Source organism: Lithobates pipiens, unplaced genomic scaffold, assembly GCF_037356315.1.
Source record: "Lithobates pipiens isolate NorthernLeopardFrog02 unplaced genomic scaffold, aLitPip1_a1.2 Scaffold_27, whole genome shotgun sequence".
Taxonomy (NCBI): Eukaryota; Metazoa; Chordata; class Amphibia; order Anura; family Ranidae; genus Lithobates; species Lithobates pipiens.
Genome location: NW_027507788.1, coordinates 78,836,675 through 78,852,253, shown reverse-complemented (window position 1 = coordinate 78,852,253; position 15,579 = coordinate 78,836,675). Strand labels below are relative to the sequence as shown.

The 15,579-nt window shown below is 43.4% G+C and overlaps 1 protein-coding gene across 8 annotated transcripts in view; it reads right to left on the bottom strand.

Moving 5' to 3' along the window:
• Positions 1-5,542: 5,542 nt before the first annotated feature.
• Positions 5,543-15,579, bottom strand: part of LOC143933935 (protein kinase C and casein kinase substrate in neurons protein 1-like) — a 230,480-nt gene continuing 220,443 nt past the window's right edge. For 7 of the 8 annotated variants that reach the window (XM_077457103.1, XM_077457109.1, XM_077457110.1 and 4 more), the window contains one exon: positions 5,543-6,378. In XM_077457103.1, the coding sequence (XP_077313229.1) occupies positions 6,263-6,378 (116 nt within the window). In that variant the 3' untranslated portion in view covers positions 5,543-6,262. Of the gene's footprint in view, positions 6,379-9,257; positions 9,433-15,579 lie in introns of those variants that run through there. The other variant, XM_077457107.1, reaches the window with a different exon arrangement.

Here is a 15,579-nt window from a genome sequence, read left to right as displayed (position 1 = left end):
GGGGGCCTGATCGGGCCCCCCACCGATGGGAAGGCATGGACGTACCTGTACGCCAAAATGCCTGCCCGTGCCATTCTGCTGACGTACATCGGCGTGCGGCGGTCGGCAACTGGTTAAATACAAGCTTGCACACACTTTTTGCAGCAGACTGAGAGGCTGAGTTCATAGTGCCTCTCACTTCTTGTCAGAGGCACTGAGCTCAATGAACAGCTTGAAGACTTGGACCAATAGTTAAGTAACATTGGTTCCAGCTGTCCAATAAAAATTCTGCAGTGGGGGCACGACTCTCACTGCCGTGTCATAGAAGGAGCATGTGTAAAAGATAAAAGGTCCCTTCCAGCCCAGCCCTCTTATCTTCAAGGAAAACCACATGTTTATGTGGATAAAATTTACCCATAATCCCATGTTTTTCTCACATAGTAAAGAGGGAGAAACTGACTCTGTTGAAAAGGTACTGTTATTTTCAAGCTAAATCATACATTTATATGCTATATGTTATAACATAATAATTTATTATTTATCTAATTACTGTGCAATTACTGGTTGGAAGCTATAACTCCAAACTTCAGTAATTTGTCCTTTAAGCCACCTGCTTGAGTACAGATTTTGAAAATATAGTAAATTACCGTAAAAACAATATATAATGATTATTTTTTATATTACTTACTTATGGTAATAAACCCTTTGCCACCCTGGCCAATTCTGACACTTCTCTCCTACAAGTAAAAATCATAATTTTTTTGCTAGAAAATTACTCAGAACCCCCAAACATTATATATATTGTTTTAACAGACACCCTAAAGCAGGCATGTCCAAAGTCCGGCCCGCGGGCCAATTGCGGCCCGCAGTCCGGTTTTGAGCGGCCCGCCTGGTTGTTTAAACATATATATCTTTTGTGGCCCCCGGCGATCTCCCAGCGCCGGGGCCACAAAAGAGGTATAGTCCAGCTGCCTCGGAGGGAGGAGGCGGGACGAGTGCCGTGCACACAGGAGGAGAACTTCCTGTTTACATGGCAGCTGTAATAGGAAGTCCCGTCTCTGCCATTGGACGACTGTGCTGTCCATCAAAGGAGGCGGGACTTTCTCTTAAAGAGGCCGTTGTGTAAACAGGAGATTCTCCTGTAAGATGTCTTTGGCACTCGTCCTGCCCTCCATGGCTGCACTGATGGTAATGGTGGCTGCATTCCTGGCAATTGCAATTGTGGAGCTGCATTCCTGGCAATGATGAGTGAATTACTAGCAATGGTGGCTGCATTCCTGGCAATGGTGGGTGAAATTCCTGGCAATGGTGGGTGAAATTCCTGGCAATGGTGGCTGCATTCCTGGCAATGGTGGGTGAAATTCCTGGCAATGGTGGGTGAAATGCCTGGCAATGGTGGCTGCATTCCTAGCAATGGTGGCTGCATTTCTGGCATTGGTGGATGCATTCCTGGCAATGGTGGCAGCATTCCCGGCAATGGTGGCAGCATTCCCGACAATGGTGAGTGAATTCCTGGCATTGGCGGGTGAATCCCTGGCAATGGTGGGTGCATTCCTGGCAATGGTGGGTGCATTCCTATCAATGGTGGGTGCATTCCTGGCAATGGTGCCTGCATTCCTGGCAATGGTGGCTGCATTCCCGGCAATGGTGAGTGAATCCCTGGCAATGGCGGGTGAATCCCTTGCAATGGTGGGTGCATTCCTGGCAATGGTGGCTGCATTCCCGGCAATGGTGGCTGCATTCCCGGCAATGGTGGCTGCATTCCCGGCAATGGTGGCTGCATTCCCGGCAATGGTGAGTGAATCCCTGGCAATGGCGGGTGAATCCCTGGCAATGGTGGCTGCATTCCCGGCAATGGTGGCTGCATTCCCGGGAATGGTGGCTGCATTCCCGGCAATGGTGGCTGCATTCCCGGCAATGGTGAGTGAATTCTCTGGCAATGGTGGCTGCATTCCTGGCAATGGTGGCTGCATTCCTGGCAATGGTGACTGCATTCCCGGCAATGGTGACTGAATCCCTGGCAATGGCGGGTGAATCCCTGGCAATGGTGGCTGCATTCCTGGCAATGGTGGCAGCATTCCCGGCAATGGTGAGTGAATTCTCTGGCAATGGTGGCTGCATTCCTGGCAATGGTGGCAGCATTCCTGGCAATGGTGGCAGCATTCCCGGCAATGGTGACTGAATCCCTGGCAATGGCGGGTGAATCCCTGGCAATGGTGGCTGCATTCCTGGCAATGGTGAGTGAATTCCCGGCAATGGTGAGTGAATTCCCGGCAATGGTGAGTGAATTTCCGGCAATGGTGAGTGAATTCCCGGCAATGGTGAGTGAATTCCCGGCAATGGTGGGTGAATTCCCTGGCAATGGTGGCCGCTGCATTCCTAGCAATGGTGAGCGCTGCATTCCTAGCAATTGTGGGTCTGCAGATAGACACTGATCCTTGTTTTGCTTCACAGTTCTTTATTTAAAATGTTAAGTTTTTTTTTCCTGAAGTTTTCTTAAAGTGAAGGTGCGTGTTATACGTCAATAAATATGGTGTATCCAAATAATACACTTGAGCTCATCTATTCACCACACACAGCCACAAATCAAGAGAATTCTTGTGGGGAAGTGTATTAGTGCTCGGATGGACACACTTAGACCGAATTTTAATGGTTCAAAGAATGTCAGGCAAAATGGTCGGCCCTCGCGCATGTTCAGTTCATCAAATCTGGCCCTCTTTGAAAAAAGTTTGGACATCCCTGCCCTAAAGAAAAAAAGGGTGGTCGTTGCAACTTCTTATGTCACTCAGTATTTGCACAGCAATTTTTTTTAAAACCTTTTTTTGGGGGGGAAAAAACGTTCATTAATAAAAGAAATTATAAAATACTAAAGTTAGCTTGATTGTTTTATATAATGTGAAAGATGATGTTACACCGAGTAAATAAATACCTAACATGTCACACTTTAAAAGTGCACACACTTATGGAATGGTGCCAAACTTCAGTACTTATAAATCTCCATAGGTGACGCTTTAAAATCTTTAACCGGTTACATGTTTAGAGTTACAGAGGAGGTCTAGTGCTAGAATTATTGCTCTCACTCCACCGACCGCTGCGTATGTAACCTTTGTGTATATGGCTCTGATACTAGCCAGTGCCTCACCAGCCACTGACCTCACCACACGTCCCTGGTGCTTACATACTGCCAGTTCTTAGATAAACTGATGGTAAATAAGACCAACTCTGAGCTGGCGTACACCAGTTCTCGGAGAGACTTCTGTTGGGAAGCTGCTAAGTATATGACAGCTTGATGTACAGTGCTATATCCCTGACCCAACTTGGCTGTTGGTTGGGAGATTTTCACCTAAAAGCTAAATGTAAATGGGGATAATTTGGGGAAATTATTTGTCACTGGGTGGGTGGAGCCTGATGAGGTACTCAGAGACTAGTTCCCCTTCGGGTCTGCTTTATTTTGGATTGACAACACACTACAGTGGGCGGATTTGAAAGTTGCTAATAAATTGAGTAGCAGCTATGGTTCCACACACTACCTTGCAATGTCAATTAAATGTAAAGCAGACCTGATGAGGAATGTGCCCGTTAGTGTCTCAACGGCAAGGAAGGGGGATTTGGAATGAGTGCACTGAGGAAAGATGGAATGAATTGGGAGCAAGTAATGATGCCTCCTGTGCTGTACACCGATGGAATTCTAAAGGATGTGTAAGACACCCTTTATGAAATCCCCCAAGTATGTTCTCTGAGGCAGAGTATCTGAACTCTCTACAGACACAAATCAAACATAACCCTTGTGTCTCACATCTCAACTTAACCTTCCCTAGGAGTTCAGTCATCTCTAACCCCCTCTCAAGGCTTAGAGGCACAGTGATATATTTTCCCTTTCCAGTGTAGTTACGTTTCGGAAGAGAAAAATATACACAGCAGTCTCCTCATGCTTGTGCTTTTTAAATTCCCTTTATTTCCCAGGAGATTCTTTAAAAGTGATGCTGGAGAGAATGGTTCAGGCATTTTCTTGTTTAGGGACTTTGCTGAAGAATTCTTATAGGTAAAGAATAAAAATAAATCTTGATCAGTAGAACAGGAACTTCACTTTAATGTCAATTAAGTAACATACTGCTGGTTAATGCTTTAGACTACTCTGGTCTTTCTCCACAGAAATCACGTAAGCTTTTGGGAGCCATCACACTCCCATCTCTGTGCTTCCTGAAATGAGGTGCATCACCATAAACTCATATGGTCTTGTCTGCTTTCCCGCCATTCCGAAGAAGATACTTTCTCCTCAGCTGCCATGGCCGAATTACTTCTACCCCTCAGGCACCTTTTTCTTACTGCAGGCCAATTTCCATACTACGGTGCGGAAGTAGGATCACATTGCTTAAAGATCTTGTTACACCCTCATAGACACTAGTTCTGTCTTCTGCTCTTTAGTTTCTGACATAGACTCTGCACTAAATATAACTGTCCTACCAGGTCAACACCTCCCAGGAAGTGATGGTAGGTACCTTGGCACAGAAGATTTAAATCTGAAATCCAAAAAGCTAAATACATAGTTGAAATACACTTATGTAAACTGTCTTATTGTCAAAGAATAAAAAGTTGTGTGCAGCCAGACAACACAACAGGAACTTGGATCTCCCTAAAGCCTATACTGTACTTGGACAATAACAGCTCAGCCTTTGGCCCTTTACAACTTGTGACTAAACAATAATGTACACGGGACATTTTAAAACTTCTCCTGAACTACTTAACTTGACAGATAGTAACCAACGTTTAAAAACGTAAAATTTTGCAGCGCTTGCGCTTAGAAGTGTTTTAAAATAATTGTCAAAAATGAAAAGCGCCTGTAAACAAAAATCAGCTAAACACGAGTTACCGTGTTTACACGCGCTTACAAGCTATTACAGGTGTTTGGCATTTCAAATGCCTCTGAACATCCATCCTGAACGCATTTTTTTGCTTTCCAAAAAATGCTTCTAAACTCAACTGTCTAGAAACTACTATAAACGACCCTGTGTACTGATAATATAACAGAGGAGAGTTCAGGGGCAGCTGAAAATGATGCCCAACTGCTCCTAAACGTCAGTTTACCAGCAGCCTAAGGCTAGATTCACACCTATGCAGTTTTAGTGCTTTTTGCATTTTGCAGATTTGCGCTACAGACCATTTAACATGGTTTTCTATGGAACATGTTCTGTAGTGCAAATCTGCAAAATGCAAAAAGCACTAAAAATGCATAGGTGTGAATCCAGCCTAAGGCTGGATTCTCACCTATGCATTTTTTGTGCTTTTTGCATTTTACAGATTTGCACTACAGATCGTGTTCCATATGAATCAATGTTAAATGGACTCTAGTGCAAATCCGCTAAATGCACTAAAACTGCATAGGTGTGAATCCAGCCTCAGGGAGCACCATCACATTGATGAGATCAGTATTTTGCTCTTCCCTCTTGAAGGCATGTTCACATGCTTGACCGACAGCATTGTTTAAAGCAATAGAGTCTTACCTTTCCTAGTCTGTGAACTGCTACACAATGGGCTGATTATTGATTTTCAATGAAGACATATCCAAACATAAATCATGTTTTTATTTCTGCTTGGAGTTTATTGTTAAAAGACCAGCACCGAATGCTTGACTTGGTGCTTGTCTATACAAGCCCTTAGAGATTATTGTTAAGTAAAAATGGAACACATCCTAATATTCAGGTATTGCAGTGAGTATCCTAATAATCTGCACAGGAAAAGGCACACAGAAATATATTGCAATGTCCACAGGCACATTGGTTACTGAAGCAGTTCAAGCCAAATAGAATTCATCTGAGAAGAGTAAGCATAGCTTTGTGTGTATCTTCCGTACAATTCTGGATTTTGAAGACCATGTTACTTCAATTATACAGCATTAACTGTTTGAGACTGGCAGTACCGGAAATCCACAGATATTGCATTTAGTCCATACAACTTCACTTTATATAATATATATATATATATATATATATATATATATATATATATATATATATATATATATATGTGTGTGTATATATTATACCTATGCCAGTGTCATATGTTTTATATAAAAGGTGTGGTAGAATTTTCTTCTTAGTCAAGCTGAACGTTACAGCTACCATCTTTTGCTGTTGGCCATTAAGGTTTCCCAATGCAGCCCAGCATTTAAGAATGGGGAAAAAGTTCACGTGAATTATTTTATCCTGATTCACACAGCCCCTGTAGAGCTGACTGTCCTCTTTGTTAGTCGCATACTGGTTTCCACCTGTACAACAGCCTTTCTCTATCCAGAAATAACTTCAACATAGTTGGCAGGATACAGTCCAACTTGTCCCCGGTCTGTAACTCCTTTGCACCAACCTTGTTCATCTTCATCTTCGATCTTTGTGAGTTCATCACCTAATTAAAGAAATATCGTTAATAGAAAATCATACAGCAAAGCCAGCCACAGAGAGTATGGAAATTCGTTTTTTTTATTTTTATGGTTTAGACTTATTTTTACAAAAGTATCTTGATACTGATATCCTTATGTGAATAATTAGCACATACAGTTACATAGTTGCATAGTTACATAGTTGGTGAGGTTGAAAAAAGACACAAGTCCATCAAGTCCAACCTGTGTGTGTGTGTGCTTTTATGTCAGTATTACATTGTATATATCTGTATGTTAAAGGGTTTGTAAACCCTCAGGGTTTTTCACCTTAATGCACTCCGGACCGAGTCCTGCTATCTGTGTCATTAGATGCAGCAGCAGGACAGGGGAGCGCACCTCTAAAATGGGGCACTTGAGAAGAGGAGGAGCCAGGAGCTGCTGAGGGACCCCAAAATAGGAGGCTCAGGTTTGCTCTGTGCAAAACCAACTGCACAGAGGAGGTAAGTATGACATGCTTGTTTAAAAAAAAAAATACCTTTAGATATTCTTTAAGGTCATTTAGGTGCCCATCTAATAGTTTTTTTTAATTATCTATGCTCCCTGCTGAAATCACTTTCTGCCACATTCTTACCGCTCTTAGCCCCTGTACACACAGTCGGAGATTTCCACAACCAAATCGGATTTTGTCCGTCAGATTTAGTCTGACAGATTGTGTCCGAAACTGTTGCATACACACGGTCGGACTAAGTTGTCGAAAAATCCGATCTTTCAGAACGTGATGACGTAATTTCGTTACGATGGGACTAGATTCAGGCTAGTAGCCAATAGCTTTGATGTAGGAATTTGATCTGAGCATGCGTGGCACTTGGTCCGATCAAAATTCTCTACACATGATCGGATTACGTCCGACTGGCCCAGTTGGTCGGGAAATATTTCCAACATGTTGGAAAATTGGGTCCGACGGAGATTCGGATGGAATCAGTCCGATGCATACCACACACAGTCGGATTATCTGACGACACGGTCCCATAAAACGCATTCTGACGGATTCTCTGACCGTGTGTACGCGGCATAACAGTAAAGAACCCTTCATGGAGTTTAAGGTTAAACCGCTTCTCTTCTAATTTTAGTGAATGGCTGCGCATTGTTGGACTTTTTAATGAAATACCTTATTAATGGTGTATGGGTTTAATTACCATTTCATTTTTTTCCATGAATTAGTAACTATGTACCCCATACTTATTCATTCTCACAGAGGGGGACTAGATATCTTGGGGTCCCTTATTTTAAAGGAGTATTTCAGATTCCAGTAAGTGTGTTCACATCCACTGAGCCACAGATGTAGGAATGAGGCCCTTAGGTCTATCAAAATGGGAACAAGGTGCCTTGCCAGGTGGGGAATGGCTCTAGCAAGGTTCCCTCCCCATGTAAGGTTTAGCACTGCTGTTGCTCCACCCTATATAAGTGGCATGACTAGATAAGGGTCTAGCATAGATTTGGGGGATGGGGCCCAACCTGTTTTTCTTTTTATTTCTGGCTGATTTACACATTTATCACCATAGTTTCATAGTTAGTAAGGTTGAATAAAGACACCAGTCCATCCAGTTCAACCTGAGTGTCTACAATTGTCCCTAATTGTTTGGATTGTGGGAAGAAGTCGGAGTACCTGGAGGAAACCCACGCAGGCATGGGGAGAGCATGCAAACTCCAGGCAGGTGGTGTCGTGGTTGGGATTTGAACCAGTGACCCTTCTTACTGCTAGGTGAGAGTGCTAACCACTACACCACTGTGCCCCCACCATTACCATCTGCTTCTGATGAAGTGAATTAAAATTCACAAAACAAGTTGAGAGAATTTTTTTTCCCCCTTGCTGGGCCTATATGAATGTTGTTCCATGGCCTACCTGGTGGACTCACAACAATAAGTCAAATAAATATATGTATGGCTCTATATGGATTGTACAGTACACTGGGGATGGGTCCGCAATAGTAAATATGTGTTACCATTGTTTGGGGTGTGGTCTTTTTTAAGGGGGACAACAAGGGAGGCAGCTTTATTTGCTCAGGACTAACCCACTTGCGAGATAGCCCTGAAAAGAGCAGGAAGCAGCCAGCAGAAGTCTGTAAGGTGTTGGACTGGGTTGTTGTTGAGACACTGCTGCTAAGCTCCTGTGGCCCTTGTTTGGACCCTGAAACAGACGGGAGCCCGAAACCCTGGTGTGGGGCTTGTTTATAATGACAATGAGCTGTATATTTGCTTTTGAAACCTCAAGTGTACGAACTGTTTTGTCTATGCTGAAGAAAGCTACTTTGCTTTGCCTGTTTCAAAAAATAAGGTACAGTTTGTTTTTACAAAAGTCGGCTGGCTGGTGATCCCCAAGCTTCCCTATATTACAGGAGCATATTCAAACTAATATACAGTAAATGTACATATAACTTAAACTGGTTGTAATCCCTCCCCAAAAAACAAAAACAAAAAATTATGCTCCTGTCCCTTTAAGGCACAAGCTGTAGCATAGTGCTTTTGCCTTGTCAATTGTCTCTTTCTATCATCTACAGTACCTGGTTGATCCCGCTTGGTCCTGTCTTCCTCTCTGTGAGCTGGCCACACTTATCATAGCTGCTGAGCCATGAAAGCGTGGTTGGCTTATGTGCCTTCGTCATTCCAGCTCTTCCCTGTGCGTCACTGCATCTCCCCATCCTCCCTTTCCCTCTCTCCCTGTCCGTTCCGTAGTGTGCAGTCTGTGTGAGAACATAATCTCCATCCCACCCCTCTCCTCCAGCCAAATGAAATTATGTGCAACTCTGCCCTGCCAACAACATTTTATCAATCAATCAAATTTTAGTTTGAAAAACATATGTATGTGCTGGGTAATGTTAAAAAAATATGAGTCATTTCTGCTTCATTTTGATAAAATTTTTATTTTATTTTTTAACATGTGACCGGAGTGGACACAAGGTCAGAGAGCACAGATTAATCTTCTGACTTATCTTACATACATCAGAAGGGAATCTCAGCCCCTGCCACTTGGCTCCCTTAGATTGGGACCAAGAGTGGAGGGAGGACACGTGACCGCAAATCTGAGCAAGGAAAAAAGATTTACGATTAGAACTTAAATGAAAAAATCATACTGCACTGTTAAAATGGCAAAACCACGGAGGATAAATAAATTTTGGGCATGTGACTTTATAACCACTTTAAATCAGCCATGGTTTTTATTGTAGCTATTGTATTAGAGTAGAAGTCCAGCCTAACACTAGAATCCCTGCATCTACAGACATCCACGATCTAACAGTAACCTATCTAGCCCTTTAAAGAAAAAATCTGTATACATACCTTTTTTTAAGCTGCTCCGATCCAGTCTCCAGCGGCGGAAACTCTGCAGAGGACACAGCCGACAACTGTTGTGAAATGAATGGGGAGTGATGTCACGCATAGAGTTACTATGGGGCTTCCGTTGTTGGCTGCCTCCTCTGCACCTGCCTCCACAGAGAAGCCGCAGCTAACAGCTCAGTGTGGGATCGGTTGGATCAACTTCAGAAAAAGGTATGCATACTGATTTTCTCTTTACAGGGCTAGATAGTTGAGTGTTAGATCATGGCTGTCTGTAGATGCAGGGATTTTAGTGTTAGGGTGGACTTCTACTTTAATAAAGCTAAAACAATTTTAAACACATGGAAAGTGTCATATGAATGGTGATGTGCCCCTAAAGTCCTGCTAACATTGTTGTTCTGTTTTTAAAGGCTTCATAAGGGTCTGGTATAGATTTGGGGGGATCCAACCGTTTTTCTTTAATCCATACTAGACGCCTACCTAGGAAAGGGGTCTGGTATGGATATTGGGGGATCCCATGCCATTTGTATGTTAAACTTTTTACATGTAAATGTCCCCTATGGCACTACCCAGCTACCCATGCCCCTTTTTAACCAAAAACTTGCAATTTGGTCCTTGAACAAGCCCAAAAAAATTAACGAGGTTCAGCTTCCATAGACTTCAAAGAGGTTTGTGGATGTTCAAAGTTTACAGATTTTTCAAGTGTTCAGAGAACAGCCAGTGAACCGAACTTTACTCCGTTTGATTATCACTAGGAGAAACATCAGTTTCTCATGACTTTGAATAAGAGAAAGGATGGTGAGACACCTTCTGTCAAACAGAGAAGCGACCGGAGCTCTTTGGCTAGATTTAGGGTCAGCGTGTCAGGACCTGGTTCATCTGCTGGTGGTGCTGTGGTTCTCAGGGCTAATAGCTGCAGTTCCAGTGTCCACCAGCAAGTGTCACCCAGAAGCCAGCAGGTTTCAGTGATCAGCTCCACCTGGCTTCAGCTACACGGTGGCTATAAAGTGCCTTGAAAAAGTATTCCTATCCCTTGAAATTTTCCACATTTTGTCATGTTACAACCAAAAACATAAATGTATTTTTTTGGAATTTTTATGTGATAGACCAACACAAATTGGCACATAAAGAGGAAGGAAAATTATGAATGGTTTTCCAAATTTTTTACAAATAAATATGTGAAAAATATGGCATGTATTTGTATTCAGCATCCCGAGTCAATACTTTGTAGAACCAGCTTTAGCTGCAATTACAGCTGCAAGTCTTTTTGGGTATGTCTCTACCAGCTTTGCACATCTAGAGAGTGACAGTTTTGCCCATTCTTTTTGACAAAATAGCTCAAGCTCTGTCAGATTGGATGGAGAGAGTCTGAACAGCAATTTAAAGTGATTGGAAGGATATATATATATATATATATATATATATATATATATATATATATATTAAATAACAAACCTGTCATACTTACCTCCACTGTGCAGCTCGTTTTGCACAGAGTGGCCCCCGAACCTGCTCTTCTGGGGTCCACTGGTGGCTCTCGAGGCTCCTCTCCACATATGTTAACCCCCTCGTAGAAGCACTTCCCCGAGGGGGTTACCTTGCAGGTGTGCTCCTGAGTCCAGCATTTGCATCTATAGACATAAAATGCCGGACTCGGCTCCACCCCCCCGATGCCCACATCATTGGATTTGACTGACAGCAGCGGGAGCATAGAATGCATTAACCGCTTGACGACCACTTCACGCCGATATACGTCGGCAGAAGGGCTCGTACAGGCAAACTAACATACCTATACATTGCCCTTTAAGAGGTGGGCAGTGGACATGTGTGGCAAGCTCCATGAGTCGGGTCGTAGGTTCCGCGGACTCGATCGCTACGGGAATACCCACAATCACCTCATGGAGAGGAAGACCGGGGAGATGCTAATGTAAACAAGCATCTCTCCATTTTGCCTAGTGACATCGTCACTGATCTCCGCTCCCTGTGATCGGGAGCAGAGATCAGTGACATGTCACGCGTAGCCACACCCCCCACAGTTAGAAACACTCCCCAGGACACACGTAACCCCTACACTGCCCCTAGTGATTAACCCCTTCACTGCCAGTGTTATTTACACAGGAATCAGTGCATTTGTATTGCATTGATTGCTATATAAATGACAATGGTCCCAAAAATGTGTCAAAAATGTCCGATGTGTCCGCCATAATGTCGCAATCACGATAAAAATCACTGATCGCTGCCATTACTAGTGAACAGAAATGCCACAAAACTATCCCCTATTTTGTGAACGCTATAACTTTTGCGCAAACCAATCAATAAATGCTTATTGCAATTTTTTTTACCAAAAATATGTAGAAATACGTATCGGCCTAAACAGAGGAAAAAAATATTTTTGGGGGATATTTATTATAACAAAATGTAAAAAATAATGCGTTTTTTTTCAAAATTTACACTCTTTTTTTGTTTATATCGCAAAAAATAAAAACAGCAGGGGTGATCAAATACCACCAAAAGAAAGCTCTATTTGTGAGAAAAAAAGGATGCCAATTTTGTTTGGTGCTCTGGTCAGGAAGGGGGTACATTTTTCCGGGGCTGAAGTGGTTAAGGTAAAAAAACACATATCTTTAAAGCCCCTTTAAGTTTTGCCACAGATTCTCAATTGGATTTAGGTCTGGACTTTGACTGGGCCATTCTACCACATGAATATGCTTTGATCGAAACCATTCCATTGTAGCTCTGGCTGTATGTTTAGGGTCATTGTCCTGCTGGAAGGTGAACCTCCGCTCCAGTCTCAGGTCTTTTGCAGACTCTAACAGGTTTTCTTCTAAGATTGCCCTGTATTTGGCTCCATCCATCTTCCCATCAACTCTGACCAGCTTCCGTGTCCCTGCTGAAAGAAAGCAACCCCACAACATGATGCTGCCACCACCATGTTTCATGGTGTTTCACAGTGGGCGTGGTGTGTTCAGGGTGATGTGCAGTGTTAGTTTTCTGCCACACATAGCGTTTTGCTTTTATGCCAAAAAGTAAAATTCTTTTCAGAAAACATGAATCCGACCGAGACATAAGTACAGTTATATCACACTTGTTTAATAATAAAAGTAAATAGCACAAATGTAGTCAAAACATAGCCAAAGTTCGGTAAGTCAGTCAGACAAGCCAGAAAGTCGGGGAAGCCAGGGAACAGCGTAGTGGAACAGCAAGCAGAATCTGGAGCCAGAAAGAATTTCAGCCAAGCAAATCTTTAACAGGAATGCAGGAGTATCTGTGATGTTGACAGAAGGCAGAGATCATCTGGGCTGGACTACTTAAATAGGCAGGACTGACAAGCAGGATATCATCAACAGGCGAGTCACTGTGGAGAGATAAGAGCTGGCAATTAGCCCACAGCTGAGTGGGCAGCTCAGAGAAGGAAGGGCTGAGCCAAGCCCTGACAGTACCCCCACCTCAACGACCCCCCCCCCCCTTCGGAGGACCACCAGGCTTGAGGGGAAAATGTCTATGGAAATCATGGAGGAGGACAGGGCCATGTACGTCCGAGGATGAGACCCAAGAGCGTTCCCCTGGATCGTACCCTTTCCAATGCACCAGGTACTATATGCACCCATGGAACCTATGGGAGTCAACAATGGACTGTACTTCAAACGCCTCATGGTTCTCAACCTGTACTGGGTGAGGACGTGGCACTGAGCTGGTAAAGTGGTTGCAGACCAAAGGTTTTAATAAGGAGACATGAAATACGCAATAGATGTTAGAAGAAAGGTCTAATGCATAAGCCACTAGGTAATCCTTCAAGGAATATGTAAAGGCCCAATAAACCGAGGTGCGAACTTCAATGAGGGAACATGAAGTCAGAGATTGCGAGATGGCAGCCAGACCCTGTCCCCAACCTGGTAGGAAGATGCAGGCAGGCGTCTGCGGTCAGCATGGAGTCTGTACCTTTCATTAGCATGTCATAAAGCCTCCTGGACTTGTGCCCAAGTGGAACGAAGACCACGGAGATGCTCCTCTAATGCAGGAATATTCTGTGGAACAAAAGAGTCAGGCAACATGGAAGGTTGGAAGCCATAGTTTGCCATAAATGGGGACAATCAAGTAAGTTGTGATAGTACCATCGGTCTATGCTGCCGACATCCCTGAAAATTGAATACAAAAATCAAGCAGGTACCTCTGTGGGACTTTTAAAGGTAGAAATGCCTTGACAAATATAATGAAAAAATATTCTATTATATGTTCAATATGTAATGCTTATTCATATATTCTGTATGATAATTGCTTATTATGTTGGTTTTTGCTTTTTATTAATTTACAAACAACCAATGAACCACTATCCCCTGAAGAAGGTTTAATCGCTACAAACCTCAAAACGCGTCGGGCATCGTCGATGGTCTGACCCAGTTCACTACTGGCCAGTCTCAAGTGGTTGTCTGTATACATATATACATGTTTCTTGATATTGTACTTTGTATTTTTGAATAATAGCTATATGCATCCTATTGTGACTTCCCATAAGTCACCAATTCATTTTTAAACTTTTCTAATAAAACATCAATATATTTTCATTACATTTATTTGTCAAGAAATGTCTGCCTTTAAAAGTCCCACAGAGAAACCTGCTTGTTATTGTAAACGGGGACAATTGGGAAGCAGAATTCAAGGCACTATTGTGAGCAAACGTCGACCCACGTTGAGTGTTACATACCGTGTAGTAGAGTCTGACATGTAGGAGGAGACCTCTCTTACAGCCTTGGCTCAAGAGCCACTGGAATGGGAACAGTAGACTCGAGAGCGCAGTGAGGTAGGAGTGCCTGTTTGTGGTGTAGGCACAGATGGATGGACGATGAGCCACCAGGAAGGTTCGATTGCAGAGGTCAGTGGAGGCACAGGTCAGCAACCTGCAAGCTGGCAGGTGCAGACTGGAGCAGAGTAAGACAAGCCGGGTCAGTCCACCATAAGGATAACTGTGTAGCCCTGGGAGTTGGGTAACTACACAATGAAATCCATAGACAGGTGGGTCCAGGGACTCTCTCCATTGGGTATGGGTTGTAGGACTCCCACTGGGAGGTGTCATGGAGTCTTACTCTGAGTCTGAGCACACACGGAACAGTCAGCTACGAAGGCGGTTACATCAGCACGTAGACTAGGCCACCAGAATTGTTGGGAAATGGCTCAAAAGAGTAAATTCTTCTCAGGATGGCCAGAAGCATTGGAAGAATGGTAAGTCTGGAGCATGGCAGTACGGAGACTCTCTGCGACAAAGCAGCGGTCACAAGGTTTCTCAGGAGGAGCATGGACCTGAGCAGCAACAATTTTGTCACCCAAAGGAGAAGTGAGACTGGTGCGAACTGTAGCCAGAATATGATCTGGAGGAATCACAGGAACCGGAACCGACTCCATATTCGAAGTGGAGAAAAATTGTTGTGACAAAGTGTCAGCCATTAGATTCTAAGTACCGGGTAAAAATAAGACAATGTAATTGAAACTTGACAAGAAAAGAGCCCATGTCGCCCTTCTGGGAGAGAGGCATTTAGCCTCAGACAGACAAGAATGTGAGATTCTTATGATCAGTAAGAATGAGAACCGGCACAGTGGTATCTTCGAGGAGATGTCTCCATTCTTTCAGGGCTAAAATTATCGCTAACAGCTCTCTGTCACCAATCTCGTAATTACACTCCGCAGGTGACAATTTCTTGGAAAAGTAGCCACAAGCATGCATCAAAGGTAGGACATTGAGAGAGAAGGACCCAAACTCCAGTCTCAGAAGCATCAACCTCAAGGATAAAAGGTAACGTAGGATCAGGATGTGCCAACACAGGAGCAGAAACAAAGGCAGCCTTGAGACTCTCAAAGGCCTTAATGGACTCCGGAGACCAACTCTGTGGGTTACCGTCCTT